Genomic DNA, 20,875 nt, shown 5'->3' on the forward strand with positions numbered 1-20,875 from the left:
TTGGTTTAGCTACTTACATCTCGAAGGCCAGACTCGCACTGGGGTCCTTCGTTTAACAGTCACACTCAGGACCTTCGGGTCCAAATGGACCCGGAGGGCGGGATTAATATATATTAAAAAAATCATAATTTTTTTTTTTTACTTGTTTTTTATAATATTTTTTCTTTTCTTTTTTGGTGTTGTTTTTTGGTTTTGAGATAATTTTATGATTTATATTTAATATTTATGCAATAATTATGACCCATTTTTTTCCCATTGAATATAAGTTTTTTTTTTATAGAGTTTTTTTTTATTACTATTAAAGCTGTATTTAATTTTAATTTTAGAGTCAAGCCTAGGCCTCATGAAAGCAATTTTTGAAATGAGATGGGTGCCAAAATTAGCTTTCATTTGTGTGTGTGTGTGTGTGTGTTCTTGTGTGATTAAATATGTGTGTGAGTGTGTGTGTGTGTTTTGCACTCTTGATGTTGTAGAGATTCACCCCTTCACTGTTGTGTGCTTTTTTTTCTGGATCGTGGCTGATTTGTAGATTGTTTTTTTTTTTTTTCCACCAAGACAGCGCAAACGCACTGTGAGGAAAACTTATATTTATAGTTCGGATACTGGCTATCAATGTGCATGACGGTAGGCAAAGTTCAGGATAAGAGCTATAAGTTAAACAACAAGTTGGTTATATCGCAGAGCTGTTTGTGAGAAATCTTGAGCACATAAAACATGTATAAAAACGTACATTTTAAGAAGGTTAACCACTGTTGTGACAAGCATTCTGAGACATATGCAAAATACTCGCGTTCTTGCGAAATGATTGGCCTTTTCGTTTGTCGTTGTTTACGTAATGCCCCGCCCCCTCAGTGTGTCTGCCAATCAGAAGCGGGGAATGTCAGGGAATTAGATAAAAAATAAATCAGGTGTTTTTTTTTTTATGTACATCATTGTTTAGCGCATACAGTATTTAGAAAATAACTTTATTTCATATTAATTCGAGCTATTGTAAAATTATAATTATAATACATTTCATAATGACAGTTCAAAAAAGGCGTGAGAGCACAAACATGTGAACGGCCCGGCCCCTAAATCGTGGCGATATGCAATATCATAGCAGCACCAAAGTATGCACTTCGGTTAAAATCACTTCGAGAGAGAGAGAGAGAGAGAGAGAGAGAGAGAGAGAGCGATCGTGTGTGTGTGTGTGTGTGTGTGTGTGTGTGTGTGTGTGTGTGTGTGTGTGTGAGGCGCGGGCGCGATCGAACAGTGGAAACATATAAACATACTCCGTCATTTTGTTTATACAGGACACCATTCAAACTGCAAAGTGTTTAAGTTACTGTTAATTCAAATTTTAAGGAAAACAAATATATTAATCTGAAATGTATCAAATGTACCCCTGGGATACAGTCTTGCCACCCCTGTTGCCACCCCATTTATAAATCAGATCATATTTTTTAAGTATATTTTATGTTCATAGCCTATACACGTTGAAGGTCAAGGAGACCCGCAACAAGCTCCTCTCAAACAGAAATCGCCGATTTAGAATCCCCTCCCCCTCACAATGGTTTCACCCATAGAGGTTTCACCCATCACCAGCACGGCAGCGACCCCCGCGAAAATGAAATTTCACCACTGGCAGCAGCAGGGCAGCCTGGGCAGGCTGCACAGACAGTGCATCTGTCTGCAGTAAGCAGTGTCTTGCAACCCGACTGCTGCCCCAGAGCCTCTGAAGGTGAAGTGAGTTTCCCCAGGTGTAGTTTAAATACACGTTTAACTTAAAGTTACATTTGTAATGAATGTATTGTATGCTAAAGACGATTCAGCAAAAACAGCGAGTCTATTACGTTAGCCAAAATCAGCGGTCAAATCACTCCCTCGTGATTTGTAAGAGCACTCTTCCCTTTGATTGCCCTACTTTTTATTTTAGTAAAGACAAGAACAGCTTAATAAAAAATATAAAATATTGTTTGTATCCATAACGTTTACTGATGGTCGCCGTTACGCCGACGTTACAACACACAAACAGTGCCAGTTAGGAGATCGATCATTTGATTAGCTAAGCGGTCCTATTAAATCCAATTTCTCTCAGATATCACAGCAATGAAACTAGGTTACAACTGGGGAAATAACAAATACAATAGGATTAAGTATGGGCGTTAATGGTTGGAAGAAAATATGATGCGTAATAGTGATTAGATCTGCATTTGGTCTTAAAGAGGCAGCAGTCTAATAAACCTGCTGACGATTGCTCCATTAATGTGAACCAAACAACAAAGGGCAAAGAGAAAATCTGTCGCAGCTCTTGAATGATATAAGCTTTAATCTATCTATGATAAACTATGCAGTGTTATTTTAAATCTGACTTTATTAGATGTCTTTTTAGCCCATATTTACTCCTGAACAGTAATGTCAGTAGACATTACTGAAATTAAAGCACTGGGTATATAATTTGTATATTTGTTTAATTGTATACTTTTTTTGTTTGACCATGTGTTTGTACTTTGTTTTTGGTGTCCTATGTCTTATGTAGCTTATATAAAACACAAAAGCCTGCACCCTTCTGCATAACGTATGTTTTATTTGTTTTGTTAAAGCATTGCTTTTTCTTTTGCTATAGATATTTATTTTACATTTCAAAATATAAAACAATATTAATTGTGTTCTAAATTTTTTTTTTTCCTTTTTTTTAATATAACAAAAAGAACCGATAAGAATACCGTTAAAGTACCGGATCGATAGGAGTATTGGTAAGAGTAGTAATACCGAATGACAAATTAAAAGTTATGGCCAATTTAACTGTGATTAAATTCAGTATATACGTCTGCCATATTTTGCCACCCCTCAAAAATTCCTGCCCCCCTCTCGCCACCCCATAAATATTTTTCTAGATCCGCCCCTGCTTTAGGGACACCTAGGGTGTTTCTCAAAACCAAGAATGCAAAGAACAGACCTGTGTTCTTGGGGAGAACCTTCTTATACTGCCTATGGGGAGAACGCTCTTGCTAGTTGTTCTTTGAAGAATTAACTCACAAGGTGACGAGCACACAGAACGCTGCTGACAGTTTGACATAGATATAAACACTAGATGTCGCCTTGTATAGACCCCTTCACGGTTGACGTCACAGGAAAATTCTAAGTTCGCAGTGCGCATGTCGGGGTCAGAAAGTTCATTCCATCCCATTGAATTGTGTGTTAACCAGAGAATTTCTCGTCAAGAAAAAAATGCCTACTTGTTGCGTCGTGGACTGTTAAAATCACACCGGTTGTGGAGTCAAGTTTTTTTAGGATTCCTGCAGGATCTCATCCGTTTAAAAAAAAAAATAGACGATATCTGTTCAGATCTATTTTTTTTACAGTCTATGGTTCAGATAGATACTGCTAACGTTATCTGCTAAGTAGGCTAGCATGACACAGGTCACAATTAATGCCAGATATCGAACTTCACCTAACTATTAAACCAGTCTACAGTTTACAGAAAACATTTGTTTACTTACCAGCTTAACTAACTTATACCGTTGTTGTCACAATAACGTTAACTGTCAATAACACAATAACACTACAAACACGAACATCTTTGATCGTAGCATTGTCCCTGTCTGCCCGTTTATTATATAAAAAAATACACATACTTAACAGTGTTAAATTTGAAAAAGTACTGTTCGACAGAGCTGCTTGGTTTGTTACCACATATCTGCGTGGTTCCTTGGCGATGAAGATCCACATTTACGGCTATCCAACACGAAAATGCAGCAAGCATTTCACAATAATTTTCTTCAGATAACTCCAAATTTCTCCCACACACTGGACTTGATTTTTGATGACTGTCGACAACTTTACAATCTCCACTAGCTATTCTTCTCTTTAACTCCTCAGCATCCATCTCGACGACTGCAAGCAGATCGCACGCGCAGTGATGAAATTTTAAAAGTGAAAGATCCTGGGAGGGCGTGGCGCGTGGGCCAATAAACTGATGTGGATTTTAAATTATTTTATCAACTTGAAATACAGGCATATTTTTGTAGACGTGTTCCTAAAAATATGAATATATTTTTACGTTTGCATGTGATAGTTTTAAACCCGTGTTTAGACCCGTATTTCCCCCGTGTCCGACCCGACACAGTTGGATATTTTTCACTCGTTTGAGCAAAATTTGCAGGTCACCCGTCCGAACCCGTGCAGGACTCGTATCAGGCAGACAATCGCCATTAGCTAAAACAAGTTTATTATGGTTCTGTTCCCGTTCCTGTGATGGCAAAGACAGTGCATACCCTTGACACAATATGCCGGTCTATTAGCCGCACCATTTTCTGACCCCATGCTGCGCGCGCACCCAACCTAGGCGTTCGATGTTTACAAACATTGAAGGGGTCTATACGGCAGTTCATTGGAACGAATGCGTCAATAGAGCCGCCATCTTGGAACAGGGGAGCCCCTCCTCTTTAATGCATCAGCGTCAATGTAGGCAAAGGTCTAACGGAAATAAAATCACCATAAATCGTCATGAAATGCGATTTTCTAGTTTTTATGGTTCGTTCCAACGGTCAGTCATGTATTTATCATTGAGTCCAGAGGAAATTTAAGGTTTTGATATTAAGATAATTACTTCTTTTTCAAAATATAATGCATAGTGCTAGTAGGCCTACATTTATTAGTCACATTCTTCCACTTGAGTAAACTTAGAATAAACTATTGCTATATAATACATATATAAATGAGCAAAACTTGGCCACTAAATATTTAATATTCAATTATTTTAATGATCACAATTAAATTTTTTATTTTATTAAATTGAACAAGCGCAACATTCAGCATTCAATCAAATATTCTAAAAGATGTTTTATTAAGAATAATGTTATTTCAACATAATATCTCGTTATTTCGACATAATATGTGTGCGTGCAACAAGCAAGAAGTGCATTTGTAAATCCGGTGACGCGTGCATTGATTTTTATTAATAAACTTCTGACAGTGTCGACTCGGCTGCAGAGATGAAGTTGACGATCGCCATCTCCGTAGTGAACGCGCCTAGAGAGAGAAATGCACATAATGGATTACATAATCAGAGAGTAGCCTAGCTTTTTTCTTTCGTTTTAAATTATTTCGTTTAAAGACTATTTAAGCTTTGTGTATTTGATGTATTTATCATGTCTGTGTGAGGCATAGGCTGAGTTTCGTTAAGTTAGGATGAGATGCGCTCCAGTTAACGTGCAATAAGTAAGTTACCGCGCGGACGCCTCCATGATTATATCAACAAGCAATTTGTTGATGAATAAAATTTATTAAAATTAAGATACAATTTATACAAAACGAAATTCACTTTAAAGAAAGGCTTTAAACAGTTGACATTTTCACAAATTTCAGTGTCCTTCGACTCCTTCCACACCTCCATCCCCAGTTTGCAAGGAAAAGAAACAAGCCCTTGAGCCCACTGTCCTTGTGCAAAACGCACACATACATAAGATTTGCGGAATTCTATGTATAATAATCATGGATGTACTGTTTGAAGATTGACAGGGAGAGGACCAGCATACTATTAGGACTGTATACTTACAGGTTTTTTTTTTATTATTATTATTAAAAGGTTTGAGTACAATCGGTAAAAAATCAAAAGTTAGGAACAACACAGCACATGCAGCCAAAAATGGGTATTGAGGATCAACTCCTGCATATTGTACATTTTAAACACAAGAGTTATTTCAAATAATATCTAAAGAATATTCACAGTTTATTAGCTGTGCGAGAATCACAGTTCATTTTCTTCCTCCAAGCAGAGAAATGTACACTGAACTTATAAAAAAACAACTTGACTACTACCATCCACAGAGTAAATGTAATCCCATGCTGTCTGGTTTAGGTTTCGTTCGTGTGAACATCCATACGCAGCACAAAAGTCCGGTATCATCCATAAAATCGAAGTATAGGCGGAGATAGCAGCGTTACCTAGCTACTTCATATGGCAAGACCCCTGTTCAAAGATGGCGGCGGTTTTGACGCATGTTTAGAACCCCAAGTTTGAGACGATGTGCTCTTGCTGGTATTGCGCAATAACAGACGCCGTCTGCAGTAGCCTACCCAAACATAACGAGAATTATTGACGATAACAGCCAGGCTTTATCGCCTAAGCCTATCCTCAGCTCAAGGGATTACTACAACTGCACACTACAATGTAATGTATATTCATAACAATAAAGCTTCGCTTATGGAGATTCTTCTCACTTCCGAAAACGTTTGAGCACATTTTCGATTCGCCATAAATTTTCGTAAAAATGCCAATATTTGAAATCTACAGTTGATTTCTCGCATCAAATGTTCTCAAAAGTGAATTTAGTGATGAAATAGCGTACGAAATTGTAGAAAAACGATTTGCTGACCTGCGTATCTAACAGTAGTTCCGCATTACATTAATTAATTTGCACGCGAGTTTTATTTATTTTTATACCGTGTATTCTCCGTGTAAATTTAAGCACCGAACCGTGACGCCCGTATGGTTTCGGTTCAATACGAATACATGTACCGTTACACCCCTAAGATACTGATACATACGACAAACCAGAAAGAATTAAACAATTTATCACTGATATGGAATAAGAAAATAGCATGATTACAAAGTCTAACATCAGCCTTTTTTGAACTGTCATTCGAATTAATATGAAATAGTTATTTTATAAATACTGTATGCGCTAAACAATGATGTACACAAAAAAATACCACCTGATTTATTTTTTAAATAATTAGACATTCCCTGACATTCCCCGCTTCTGATTGGCAGACACACTGAGGGGGCGGGGCATTACGTAAACAACGACAAACGAAAAGGCCAATCATTTCGGAAGAACGCGAGTATTTTGCATATGTCTCAGAATGCTTGTCATAACAGTGGTAAACCTTCTTAAAATGTACGTTTTTATAAAAAAATTTATGTGCTCAAGATTTCTCATAAACAGCTCTGCGATATAACCAACTAGTTGTTTAACTTACAGCTCTATCCTGAACTTTGCTTACCGTCATGCACATTGATAGCCAGTATTCGGACTATAAATGTAGGTTATCCTCACAATACATTTGTGCTGTCTAGGTGGAAAAAAAAAAAATACCGGACAGACTGTATATTGGAGCGACACATTTAAGAGCGATCCAATTTTTGGGTTTTATGCACTTATATTTCTAAATATTTTCAATCATTTAAAATATTTTTATCAACTGTCATAAAACGGAATTACTGTTAAAGGCATGAAATTAGGAGGGATCAACTGATAGCCAAATATTGTAACGTTACACAAATTATCAAATTAATTGTATGTTTATTCATCATCTGACAATAAATATTTCACACACCTTTTTACGTTAGTGCAATGACAAATTAAAGCAGTTATTTTATTTTAGGAGCAAACATGTTTTTGGCTCTAAAAAAATATTTTTGGTTGTACTTCAGCTGTGCATGACTGTGCGGATAAATATGGTTCTCTCTCTCAAAAAAAGAGAAACTATCCTACTGCTCATAAAACATTTACTAATAGGCTTGAGAGATATAACCAGTTTAGATGAAAAGGATCTCAAGCTGACTAGCTGAATATGTTATTGTATCTACACACCCATTAATAGACACGGTACTTCCTGCGCTACAACAACCCATAATGAAATGACCCTTCACAATAGATAATGTTTTACAATAAACTCTGTTAGAAAGCTACATATGGCAATTTATCGGTTCACCAGTTGAGTAATAAAACCACCATCTCAACGTCGCCTTTACAACATTTCAACCCCCTCAATTCTTGCCATCTCCGAAAAGCCAAGCTAATGTTGATTCTTGTTTTATGACGAGCTCTGTCGTGTTCTCTTTTTGCCTTTTTGCCAGCAGACTCTCCTCTGTTCAGTGTTTTTTTTTTAAAAGGTTCAAGGTTTAGCACGCTCCATGATAAACTTTATCGCTCATTGAGACAACAAACCTATGTCATTCCCACATAGCATCTTTTCTCTACTTACAGATATTACTAGACATGCACAGGCCTATGTACGCAATCACTGATCCTTAAAAATGTATAAATATCTTTGCATTACATAACTAAATGTAAAAACTTAAAATATGGTTGTCAAACATTTCTGTAGTTACTCTGCTAGGACATTTGCTAATATTATTGAAAATTCATATATTTTTGAGTGTGGCTGAGATGTACAAACACTGTTTGGGGCCACTGCATATACACAGAATTTGGGTGGTGAGTTGGAGGTGTTGGTTTACCCGAGTAAAAGGAGGCTTCTCTCAGGAAACGTGTAATCTTGTAAACTCTGGCTGTTGGATGTCTGCTCTACGCCTATTACCCAATATCCCTCTCTCTTCTTCAGCTGCAGGTAATCTGACAACTCGGCGGGCTTCACCTGGAAAATGAAGGCAGATAACTTGAGATTTCTGAACGGCTTCATTAATCATGACAGATTCAATCAACAGAACGCTCATGTTCTACATTTCACCCCACAAAACCAAGCTTCTGATGGTTTCGTGTGGTACGTATTTGGCTGATGTAATGCATGATTATGAAGAATAACATCTCTAGGCTTGTTTTAGCTCACACTTAGAGGAAATATGAAAATATAACTATTTCTTTAAAGCTGCAGTGTGTAATTTCAGCACCTCTAGTACCACAATTGTGGAAACAATTGTTTTGAAAAAAATCACTATTTTTGCAGTTTGGATTAGTTTTGAGCAACCGATATATTTGTCAAAAAGGCTGCAAAATAAACTGAACAGAATTGATAGTCTATAGTATACAAATAAAGCATCTATATCTGGCCAGAAATAAAAACATACCTCAAGCATTGGCAGCCACAACTCTGAAGACACACTGAGCGCCTGGAACTGTTTATCATTAATGTGTCGCAAACTGTCCAGAACCAGAGCTTTGGCCCCAAAGATCTCACACGTCCTGCACAGACCTGGAACAGACACACAAACACTTGCGGTTTAGTCCTCTGATAGTCTTAATAGTAACGCGTCTAGATAGATAGCCATTTTTATATTTCATATTTCAAATAAATGCTGTTCTTTTGACTTTTTATTCATCAAAGAATCCTGAGATGGGGGGGGGAGGGGTGAATTAAACAGTTTCCACACATATATTAAGCAGCACAACTGTTTTCAACATCAAATCAGAATATTAGAATGATTTCTGAAGGATCATGTGACACTGAAGACTGGAGTAATGATGCTGAAAATTCAGCTTTGCATCACAGGAATAAATTAGATTTGTAAAATAGAACACAATTGCAATAATTTTACAATATTAATGATTTTACAGTATTTTTGATCAAACAAATAAATGCAGCCTTGGTGAGCATAAGAGATTTCTTTCAAAAACCCATTTAAAAAAAAATCATTTCACATATATTATATGATACAGACATTCATATTCATCTGTGGTTTCTTTTATCAGTTTTGTTGAATGCAACTGAGCACATCAATATTTATTCATAGAATGTGACAGATAAAACTGCATGAATGAAAGCCATATGCTTATCAAACGAACAATAGTTGGCTTGTGCAGAATGTTTGAATGTGATGAATGAGCCTTTTTTAATGAGCTTGTGTTAAAACAGATTTGTTGGTTGATTCAGAAGGGAAGATGTGTGTGTTGAATGTCTCTGTTATAGTTGCAATAATGACATTCAGAAAACAACAAAGATCAAACAGAATGAAAACAGTGTGAGACACACTAGCATCTGTCACAGCAAAGACAATGAAGACCATCACAGGATGCACTCAATAATATAATAGGGCTATGTTTCGCCAGGAATCTGGCGATACAATATGCATCACAATTTGATATATTGTTGTACTGTAAGAAAGGTCATAATATATTGCACTATTTCTTGTCGAATCTAATTTTAGAGAACACCTATATGCATAAAACTAGAGCAAAAACTTGTATTTCTTTTTATTTAATCAAAACAGTGGGATCTGCATTTATATCTATATCACTAATCACTATTTTCTTTAGGTATATTAGTTCGGCGCAATGATTAATCGCGATTAATCCAGGGTTGCTGCACACTTTTTAGAGTCAAATTTAAGGCTTTTTAAGAACTTTTTTAAGACCTGAAGAAATCAAAATTAATACTGTACATTAGGGGTGCGCAATACTGACAAAAATATATCTCGAAATTTCGATATTAGGGGTGTAAGAAAAAATCGATACACTTGAGTATCGCGATATTTTATTTTGCAATACTGTATCGATTTTCAAAAACGCAATATCGATTTTTTTTTTTTTTTTTTTTTTTTTTTTTACGTCCAAAAATATTCATGGTAAGACCGTAAGACAGTGGTTCACGTTTATGTTGTTTAAATCCCTACCACTAGATAGCTATGCTGAGACGCACCACTAGTGTCCTCGCCAGGCTCGCCTATAACGGTGCGTGTCCACTGGACATTTTAGGATTGACAGCGGACCGGAGAAAGCTTTGAGAGCGACCGAGAGCGTCAAAAAGTTGGGCAGTTCCTTTATACAAATATCAAGCGAAAAACGCAGTCGGCAGCCAATTGCTGTGAGGTTCGGGATGTGACGTCTGTCTTGAGAGTTTAAACATATGCAAATTGTGCCGGAGTTTATGCTGGATTTAGTGCGTAAATCATTTTGTTTACAAATTAGACGTTGTGCAGTTGTTATATATATGTTGAATATTTCATTTTGGATGTGTTTATTGTGATTATATTGGCTGGTTTTATAAAAGTTTATACAATTGAAAGCTTGGTGCATTTGGAAACAAAGTTTGTCTATTTCTAAATGTAATCGCGTGCATCGTTCACACCAAACGCGCGAATAGAGCATCTGGCGCGAGTGATTTCAATGTTAAGTCAATGCAAAGACACGTTTACGCGCGTCTGGAGGTCCGGTACGAGGCGTTTAGCGCGGCGCGGTTCGCCTCATTCGCGCGTCCAGTTCTTTTAAAATCTTTTATCACATAAAACTTGATTTCAATATATGACACATTCATTTTGTTCACTTTCATCCACTTTCATTCATTTTCGTCCAGTTCACGTTGTTGTTTTGTATTGTGACAGGGGCTATGTACCCATTTTCTTTGATTAATGCCTACTTGAGCATATAAAAATTTGCTCACTAAGAACCTGTGAACCACAATCCCAAACTGGCAGTTTGATTTTCTGTGTACTGAATTGTTTACCTAAAGTAAACTTCTTTGACTTTTATGCACATCATGTCTTTTTTTTTAAATATTTTTAATATATTTTACTTTTAAAAAATCCCAATATATCGCCTTATGCACAGTATCGAAATATATTGCAATATATTGAATCGTGACCCATGTATCGTGATACGTATCGTATCGCCAGATTCTTGCCAATACACAGCCCTATTCGATATAGTTTTGATGATAACAACTAGATGATATTTTACTGATTGTATTTTTGTACTGGTTCCATGGCTGGTTTAGGCCTGTTGTTGACAGCAGACTCACAAATATATTCATATTTTTTATATTCTATGCAGTGGTCAGTTCACAGAAGTGACAGAAATTAACATTTTTATTAAGGGGCCATATTTGCCACCTTAAATTGATTTCCAGGAGCATTTTCACCTATGGACATTTTTTCTAAAATATAATATGTACGCTAATTAGATAGTTTTAATTTGGAAAGCATTTTGATATGTCTAAGTCAAAGTGTCATCTAAAATTTTTATGGCCTAAAATTTAAAAAAATCTAATTTAAGGCTTTTTAAGGATCCACAGAAACCCTGTAATCGCATCCAAAATAAGTTTAAGATAATATAAAATAAAAATATATGTAAGAAATATTTGCATGTATATGTATGTATGTATGTATGTATGTATGTATGTATGTATGTATGTACACGCATACATAATTTATATTATACATAAATATTTTATATCTAAATAACATATTTTTCTTAAATATATACATGCATATGTGTGTATTTATATATACAAAATAATTATACACAGTATACACACATATATTATGTAAACACAAACTTTTAGTTTGGATGCGATCAACTGCGATTAATCGTTGCCCAGCACTAGTATATATATACATATATATATATATATATATATATATATATATATATATATATATATATATATATATATATATATATATATATATATATATATATATATATATATATATATATATATAATATAACTCTTTATATATATTATATATATATATTATATATATATATATATATATATATATATATATATATATATATATATATATATATATATATAATATAACTCTTTATATATATATTTTACAGACAGAAACAGAAAGTGCATAGTCCAATCCATGACTACATGACACAGTTTTATATTCAATACTGTAAAGCTGCTTGTTTTAAAGCAATCTATTGTATAAAGTGCTATAATAAATATGCCTTCACTGGAGAGCTGAATTGCAGAGCTCGTTCAAACATCCACATCGCTATGATCAGATGCTTTCTAGGGTTTAGGGTTTAGCCATCATAAACTATTTTACTGATCCCTTCTCCTATATAATATTACTATCATTAATTTTGTCTATTTGTCTTACCGCCCAGATTGGTGGGCTTGTCGATGAGCGATGCGACCACCAGGAGGTTGCTGGTGAGTTTGCCCAGGCGTGCTGCCCTCTGCTGGGCCATGAGCTCAGGCTCCTGCTCCTGGACGCTCAGCTTCCACGGGGTGATTTTCTTCTGAACTTCTGCCCAGCGCTCGTCCTGCTCCAAAACACCTATCAGACATATAACATGTGTGCTTGTAATGTAATGATTTCACTCTTCTTCTAACAAATTAGCTGGTGCTGTAAAACACTGAACATTAGAGCTGACAAGACCTCAAGTGTGAATAAGTGTGGTGTGGTTCCTGCTCTCTGCTGCCCTCATGTGGTGATTACCTTTGTCCTGCTGGATCCAGTCACCAGGCTGGAGTTCAAAGAGATCCCTCACACAGTTCTTCAATGGCAGGGCCGCGCACATCGGGAAGACAACAAAACTCTCAAATTTCCACAGTGGAAGCCACTCATCTTCTGACAACTCTGAGAGACTGGGAAAGGTCTGGAATATTGTCTGGGGAAGCAGAGAACGTGATGCTGATGGATTATGACAGCACTGAACAAATCAGATCATACACAGACAATAGAAAAAAAGGTGTGTGTGTGTGTGTGTGTGTGTGTGTGTGTGTGTGTGTGTGTGTGTGTGTGTGTGTAGGAATAGGATATACAGTTTGTACAGTATAAAAATCATTACACCTATGGAGAGTCCCCACAAAGATAGCAAAACGGTATGTGTGTGTGTGTGTGTGTGTGTGTGTGTGTGAGAGAGAGAGAGATCTCACCTCAACACTGTAATCCCTGATTGGGTGGAAAGCACTGAAGAAGAAATGCTCCTGGATTCTAGACCAATTTTTTATTGCATTTCTGTGGAGAAAAAAAAAAGTTTTAAAAGTCTCTGGTATCTCCAGGTTTCTTCTGAGAATCTAACAAAAACCAGTCCCAACATTTGTCGCTATAATTTAGGATCGCATTCGCAGGTCTATTAAACCTTGTAAAGCAGATATGGAGTTCATATTAGAGGAGGAAAAAACACCAGTTTTATTCAGAGGCCCAAACTGAGCAAAAAAATATGCAATTTGGTGCAGTTGCTGATAAAAAATTCTGATAGACTTAAAGGTGCTCTAAGCGATGTCACACGTTTTTTAGGCCAAAACATTTTTTTTGTCACATACAGCAAACATCTCCTCATATCCGCTAGCTGCCTGTCCCCTGAATACTAGTGGTGTCAACAATAATCGATTCGGCGATGCATCGCAATGCAGGGCATGCACGATTCAGCATCGATGCGGCAAAGTGCCATAATCGATTATGTCACTGTTTATTTTCTGGCCTTGAGTTGGACAATAAAGTTGTTAAGTTTCAATTACTTCCGGGACTTTCAAACATCAAAATAACATTTATTAATATGTATTCTTGTCAAAATTACATATAAATATCTTTTCCTGTTCTGTTTTGCCTGGAAAGGCTTCCAACACGCTTGCGTGTCGCATGAAAAAAAGGCGTTGGTTCTATTTCTAGCATGCACGTGTTTTCCGCGCGGCTCGAGCCGCGCCTGAGACGCGTGTGTCATGCAGGCAGTGTGCAAGCTCTACCTGTTAACATGGGAGCCGGAAAAAAACGGACACGCCACGCAGCTGAGACGCTCACGCCACGCAGCCAATAGTGTGTTGCCGGCCTTACGCGGTGTGTAAAACCTGCCACACTAAAATCAAGCACGTTGGCAATACAACTAACTTAAGTTAGTTTAAAAAAACACTTATGTTCACTGCTGGAAAAAGTTGGCTGTTATTATTGCTCTATTTAATTTCAAATGGTTCTAAAGCAGAGAGAAGAGAAACATTTCTCATTCAAAGCACTGAAAGCAGTGATTTATGTTTTCTTTTTCAGTTTTCAGTTTTGAAAATGCCATATACAATACCCTGTACCATTAAATTTTATTTAATGACATTTATGTCAAAGATACAGGAGAGTGATAATACACACATAGCAGCCAATAAAATCTGTTGTTCAATATCTGACTGCTTGTATTGCCTCATGACTAATGAAAAATTTGCCTTGCTGTGTGCAGTAGAATTTTGATGCATCGCAATGCATCGTAGAATCGAATTGAATCGAATCGTTACCTGGTGAATCGTAATCGAATCGAATCGTGAGGGCAGTGCCAATGCACACCTCTACTGAATACACTGTAAAAAAACACGGTCTCTGTAGACAGCCCAGGCTCCACAAACAGCAAGACAAACAAACTGGCCCAGCCTTGGCCACGAAACATAACAAACAGTGCTCCAGCCAATAACCGACAAGAATGATTTGGGGGTGAGGGTTGGGGGGTTAGTGCACGTGCACATGTGTGGGGAGTGGAGGAGAGAGAAGCATGAAGAGGGAAGTTAGGAAGTTTAAAATTTATATTCTTGAGAATTTTGATATGGCCGACACACGACCAAAGAGATGACTTTCCGATGAACAAATAAAGAAAAGGGAAAAGGAACAGTGAAGTCCTGAATTTACATCGGAAAAGCGTTCAACTCCGCCGGCAGAAGGGCTTCCAATCTGACATTCAGATGGCTCTGTTTTTGCTGGACAGGTGGGTAACAGTTTGTTTTTTCTAAATGGTTCATGAAGCACAGAAGGGAGGGGGAGGGGATGGGGAGGAGGGAGGGTCGAGCTAGCCTCCGTTTTTTTTTTAACAATACTTCGAACGTCAACAAGTGATGTCACCCAACATCGCTTAGAGCAGGGGTCCCCAACCCCCGGGTTGCGGACCGGTCTGTGGGACATTTGGTACCGGGCCGCACAGAAAGAATAAATAACTTACCGTATTTTCCGGACTATAAGTCGCATCAGTCAAAAAAATGCACCATGAAGAAGAAAAAACATATATAGCCTAAGTCGCACTGGAGTATAAGTCGCATTTATTTAGAAATTTATTTCACCAAAAAAAAACAATGTTACGGACGGGCCAGTTCTCCGTTACGGACGTGAGCGCTCTGAAAGCGGCACTAAAAGAATGCTTTAAAACTTTCACAGAGACCTCAAGCAGAAAGCACAAAGCCTGTCTTTAAATTTAATTTTGTTTTGTATTAATTGTATTTTAATTTTAATCAATGTTTCATCAACCAATTGTCTGGATTTAATAAATAATAAGTAAATATATTAGAAAATAGATAATCACGACACAGAGGCACCAGCGAGTGAACCTGGAGCTCGTCTCATAAATGAACCGAAACTCAGCGTATAAGGTACCCTACTTGCCTCACAGACCTGAGACATATATAGAAAGCTTGAAATCGTATCATTTTATTTTGTTGTATTTATCCGCCACACCTTAAAGGCCGGTCCGTGAAAATATTGTCTGATATTAAACTGGTCCGTGGCGCAAAAAAGATTGGGGACCACTGGCTTAGAGCACCTTTAATGTAAATTAATGAGATCTGTATCACAGTATAGCAGACTACGTACATAAAATGGTTATAAATATCAGTTGTCACTCTATATCTCTCAATAATATGCCTTAGTAACATATTTAAATGCTTATTTTTTTCTGATCAAATCTCTGTAGTTTTTATTGGGGGGGGGGGGGGGGGGGCATATGATGACTGACAAATATACGTTCATTAAAAGCCTGAAGATCACATTTTAATATGATCTTTCTAAAAAAAAAATTGATGGATAATCAATTAAACCTAAATAGCTTCAGTCCAATAAGTGTTCATCTTAAATATTAAAGTTCTTACAAACAAAAATCAGTAAAGATTTCCCAGGTACCATGACCTGAAGGGGGACATTTTTACATTTACAGTATATTAAAAGGCCTTTTGCTTGCTGAAAAAAGCATAAACTATCAATTAGACATCAGAAGGCATTTTGCAAAGTTGATCATGTCGATAATTTAGAGGCCTTAGAAATTCCCGAATCAAATAAGATGAAGGGAGCTTTACAGGGTTAATGAGTGAATCTTTTCTCACCCGGTGTTCTGCATGGCTTCAGCCTGCTGTAAACAGGCCTGGACCACCGTGGTCAGCCCACCCAGGTTTTCCTCCAGGACACGGGCGTCCTCCAGCTCCCACACACTCTTAAGGGCGAGCAGGGCATAGAGACGAACGCTGAAGTTATGACTGAAACACCACTGCAGGCTCACCTCCACCGCTCTACGCCACTGCACCTCCTGAGAGAAAACACATATAAACGTTGATTTCTTCCAGTTCGCAGAGGAAGAAATTAGATTCAGATGATAAAAACTGCACCTTATTTTGCAGTTTCGGGAAGAGGACGTTCAGGTGCACGAGGACAGAGAGAAAAGTGCAAATGCTTGTTTTTGTCTTCTCATGCTCCTGCAAAACAAATGATTTACCAGTAAATAGACATATCTACATAACTCAAGCTGCTGTGTGTAACATTTTAGATGTTAAAATACTTCCTCCCGTCCGAGTTTAATCTAGTTAAATGAATGCTTCAAGCCTGGTTTTGTTGCGTATGTGTCACACCTCTTTGTAGATTGAGGTTTGTGTGTTGATAAGTTCAGACTCACCAGACTGAAACAGTTCCACAGGTTCTGGATGCGAGACGGGTTCAGATGGAGGATCAGGATCAGGGTCCATTCGATCAGGTACTTGACGGATGCTTGGTTACTGCAGAACCCGGCCTCACACACGTGACTCAACACACAGTCCGACACAAACTCCTGTGACAGATAAAGTACACTTTTAAAGTGACTATACAGGTCTTCAAAAACTTAACTAATTTTCATATGGAAAAAAAAATATGAACACACAAAACAAAAATAGCATGATTGATTTATTTAGTATAGACTGCATTAGTGCCCACCCACTCTTTCAGTAGCGCTGGTTCCAAAAAAAAAAAAATCCATTCATTTTTCCCATAGGGATTTAAAAAAAAAAGTTTTGTTGAAGTATTATAAACCATGAACCAAGCCAATTAGCCTTGAGGTGAATCATAACATTACAAACCTCGATTTAAAGCAAAACAATTATTATTATTTTTTTCGAAAATGTGATTAAGAAAAACAAAAGGTACAAGACTGTGTATTTTACGGCTTTGGTGAGGGAAAGAACTACAATCCCAGTAAGGTTGTCTTTAATGGTTCATAAGTTATCGTTAAAAATCAAATTTTTCTATGGAGAAAATGAATGGAAAAAATATTTCCGGAACCCGACTATTACAAATAACAGCCTATCAAAAAAAGTCATCATTAAAGAATATTTAATTAATTCATATTTTTTCTTCATTGTGCCCATCTTACTATGTAGGCCTGTTATACATCCACCAGATTTAATCGAGTAATGTTTAGTAGAAATGTTTAGTGAGGTTGTTATCAAATTGGTATCAGAATTGGTATTGGCCAAAATCCTTGAAATCCAAGTGTATTAATATGCGTGTGTGTAGAGATCTAACCGGTCTGAGTTTATGCAGTAGCAGCAGCAGCGTCTGCCACACGCGGTTCTTCACTCTGTGCTGGATGGAGTTGCTATAGTAACGTACTTTGGATTTTGAAATCTCGGCATCCTGAGGGAAGGAAAAGAGAAACAGGAGAGAACTTTAATCATAAACACATGCAATAACCATGAGAAGAACAGACCAGAATCAAACACACACTCATTGTTTTCAGGAAGTGCTTTCTTTAAGAATTAAACACCCAATTTCCAGTAAGAGCTGTAGTTAAGAATTGAACACAAACCTTCCTCAGTAGTCGTTGCACGAGCTCTTCCATCAGACGCTGGTGGAGACGATTAGATGGATTCAAGCGGCAGAGAAAAGCCAAAGCACACACTCGAGGAAACTGATCGTCTCTATTATCACTGGAAATGAAATTCAGAATAATAAATGTAAATCAGCATCAAAGTATTTGACATGCTATGAGGAAAAGTACAATGAATATATTTAATTCAAGTGGTTTTGAACCACAGTCTATTTATAAAAGTCATGCTTAGTCAATGATGCCAACCTCTAAAATGTGCATTTCTTCACAATTATGGAACGCTTTAATGAAACATTACTCATTAGAGTATCAAAAGTGACCACTATTACAAACAGCTAGTGTTGTGGTTTACCTGCTGACAGCTGTGTTTGCTGCACAAGTATCACCAAATTGCTCAACATAGCTTTGAACCTCCTGAACAAGCCTGAAAGCAAGAGAATAAAGGAAAATAAATTAATAAAATAATAATAGTGTGTATATATACGTGCAAAAGTCTTAGGCCTGTTAATATCCCCCCAACCCCCCAAAAATGGTTTTAAGACAGTTATTTATATCTTTTGCTGTAGTGTGTCAGTAGGAAATATCAGTTTACATTTCCAAATAATAATCCAGTGAGATTTGTGTATGCACAAGGAGTCTGACAACAGCCAGTATGATCTGATCTCACCATCATCGAGTCCGTCTGTGATTACATGAAGAAACAGAAAAAACTGAGACAGACTAAATCCAGAAGAACTGCGGGAACATCTCCGAGATGCTTGAAGAAACCCTCCTGCAAAGCTACCTGAAAAACTACGCGCAAGTGTACCTGGACAAAAGCCGTTTTAAACGCAAAGGGTCGTTACACCATATTGATTTGAATTAGTTAATAGAAGTTAAATCATAAATAAATTCAATTAGTGATTTTATTTTTGAAAGCATTCTCACTTTACAGCATTTTAACACAAGTGCCAGTACTTTTCACAGTACTGTAGCTTTGCAGGAAGGTTTCTTCAAGCATCTCAGAGACGTTCCCGCAGTTCTTCTGGATTTAGTCTGTCTCAGTTTTTTCTGTTTCTTCATGTAATCACAGACGGACTCGATGATGGTGAGATCAGATCATACCGGCTGTTGTCAGATTCCTTGTGCACACAGAAATCTCACTGGATTATTACAATTAATGGCAAAAAGAATGTTTGGAAATGTAAACTGATATTTCCTACTGACACACTATGTATGTATTAGAGCTGTCAAATAGATTAATCGATTAATATAAAATATTATATAAAAAGATATGGGTAGGCTATTATAAAAAGACAAATACTAGGGCTACACGATATCGAAGAAAAATGCAATATTCGATATGTGATAAGATAATGCTTAAAGTGTGTAAAATAAATTTAAATGATCTTTAAAATATATTCAAAATTATATAACCTACATATGTGTTTCACATTCTTTTTGTGACAAGAAAACATTCCAACAACTTCTGAAAGTGAACAGCAGTGTTTTACTGTAGCATAAGTTGTGTTATATTAAGTGTACACGGGGTTTAGGGTTTCAGGTAGGCCTACATTAGGTTTACTTAACAGCAGAAACTGAATAATCAAATTTAAAAATAAAACACGGCTTAGTTTTAACTATATGAATTAAATATCGGCTATATAGTATACTGATATATATATTTATATTAATTATTATTATCGATAGTGTTTACTTATATTTGTGAGTGTGAGGCGCGGGCGCGATCGGACAGTGGAAACATAAACATACTCCGTCATATATATTCGATCGCGCCCGCGCCTGCCTGCCTGCCTGAAAAGCCTTTTTTGAACTGTCATTATGAAATGTATTATAATTATAATTTTACAATAGCTCGAATAAATATGAATTAATGTTATTTTCTAAATACTGTATGCGCTAAACAATGATGTACATAAATAAATAAAAAACACCTGATTTATTTTTAATCTAATTCCCTGACATTCCCCGCTTCTGATTTGCAGACACGCTGCATTACGTAAACAACGACAAACGAAAAGGCCAATCATTTCGCAAGAACGCGAGTATTTTGCATATGTCTCAGAATGCTTGTCACAGCAGTGGTAAAAATGTACGTTTTTATTATTTTTTTATGTGCTCAAGACTTCTCATAAACAGCTCGATATAACCAACTTGTTGTTTAACTTACAGCTCTTATCCTTAACTTTGCCTATACCGTCATGCACATTGATAGCCAGTATCCGAACTATAAATATAGATTGTCCTCACAAAACATTTGTGCTGTCTAGGTGAAAAAAAAAAAAATACCGGACAGACTGTATATTGGAGCGACACATTTATGAGCGATCCAATTTTTGGGTTTTATGCACTTACATTTAGAAATGTTTACAATCATTTAAAATATCTTTAGCAACTGTCATAAAACGGATTTACTGTTAAAGGCATGAAATTAGGAGGGATCACCTGATCATCTGACAATAATTATTTCACACACCTTTTTACGTTAGTGCAATGACAAATTAAAACAGTTATTTTATTTTAGAAGCAAACATATATTCGCAATATCTACTTTTTTTTTACGAGTAATATGCATAGACAGTATAAGAAGGGTAATA

General features: G+C 36.6%; 1 protein-coding gene across 1 annotated transcript in view; it reads right to left on the reverse strand.

Moving 5' to 3' along the window:
- tarbp1 (TAR (HIV-1) RNA binding protein 1) overlaps positions 1 to 20,875 on the reverse strand; it is a 36,951-nt gene that overhangs the window by 1,577 nt on the left and 14,499 nt on the right. Inside the window, exons 18-28 of the mRNA XM_081351409.1 lie at positions 18,631 to 18,702; positions 18,258 to 18,378; positions 17,975 to 18,085; positions 17,091 to 17,243; positions 16,807 to 16,893; positions 16,528 to 16,727; positions 13,345 to 13,426; positions 12,905 to 13,076; positions 12,563 to 12,742; positions 8,798 to 8,922; positions 8,231 to 8,367 (exon numbers count right to left, since the gene is read on the reverse strand). Coding sequence (XP_081207535.1) covers positions 8,231 to 8,367; positions 8,798 to 8,922; positions 12,563 to 12,742; positions 12,905 to 13,076; positions 13,345 to 13,426; positions 16,528 to 16,727; positions 16,807 to 16,893; positions 17,091 to 17,243; positions 17,975 to 18,085; positions 18,258 to 18,378; positions 18,631 to 18,702 — 1,440 coding nt within the window. The remainder of the gene's footprint in view (positions 1 to 8,230; positions 8,368 to 8,797; positions 8,923 to 12,562; positions 12,743 to 12,904; positions 13,077 to 13,344; positions 13,427 to 16,527; positions 16,728 to 16,806; positions 16,894 to 17,090; positions 17,244 to 17,974; positions 18,086 to 18,257; positions 18,379 to 18,630; positions 18,703 to 20,875) is intronic.

This window comes from Scardinius erythrophthalmus (assembly GCF_964197995.2).
Source record: "Scardinius erythrophthalmus genome assembly, chromosome: 21".
NCBI classification, from domain to species: Eukaryota; Metazoa; Chordata; class Actinopteri; order Cypriniformes; family Leuciscidae; genus Scardinius; species Scardinius erythrophthalmus.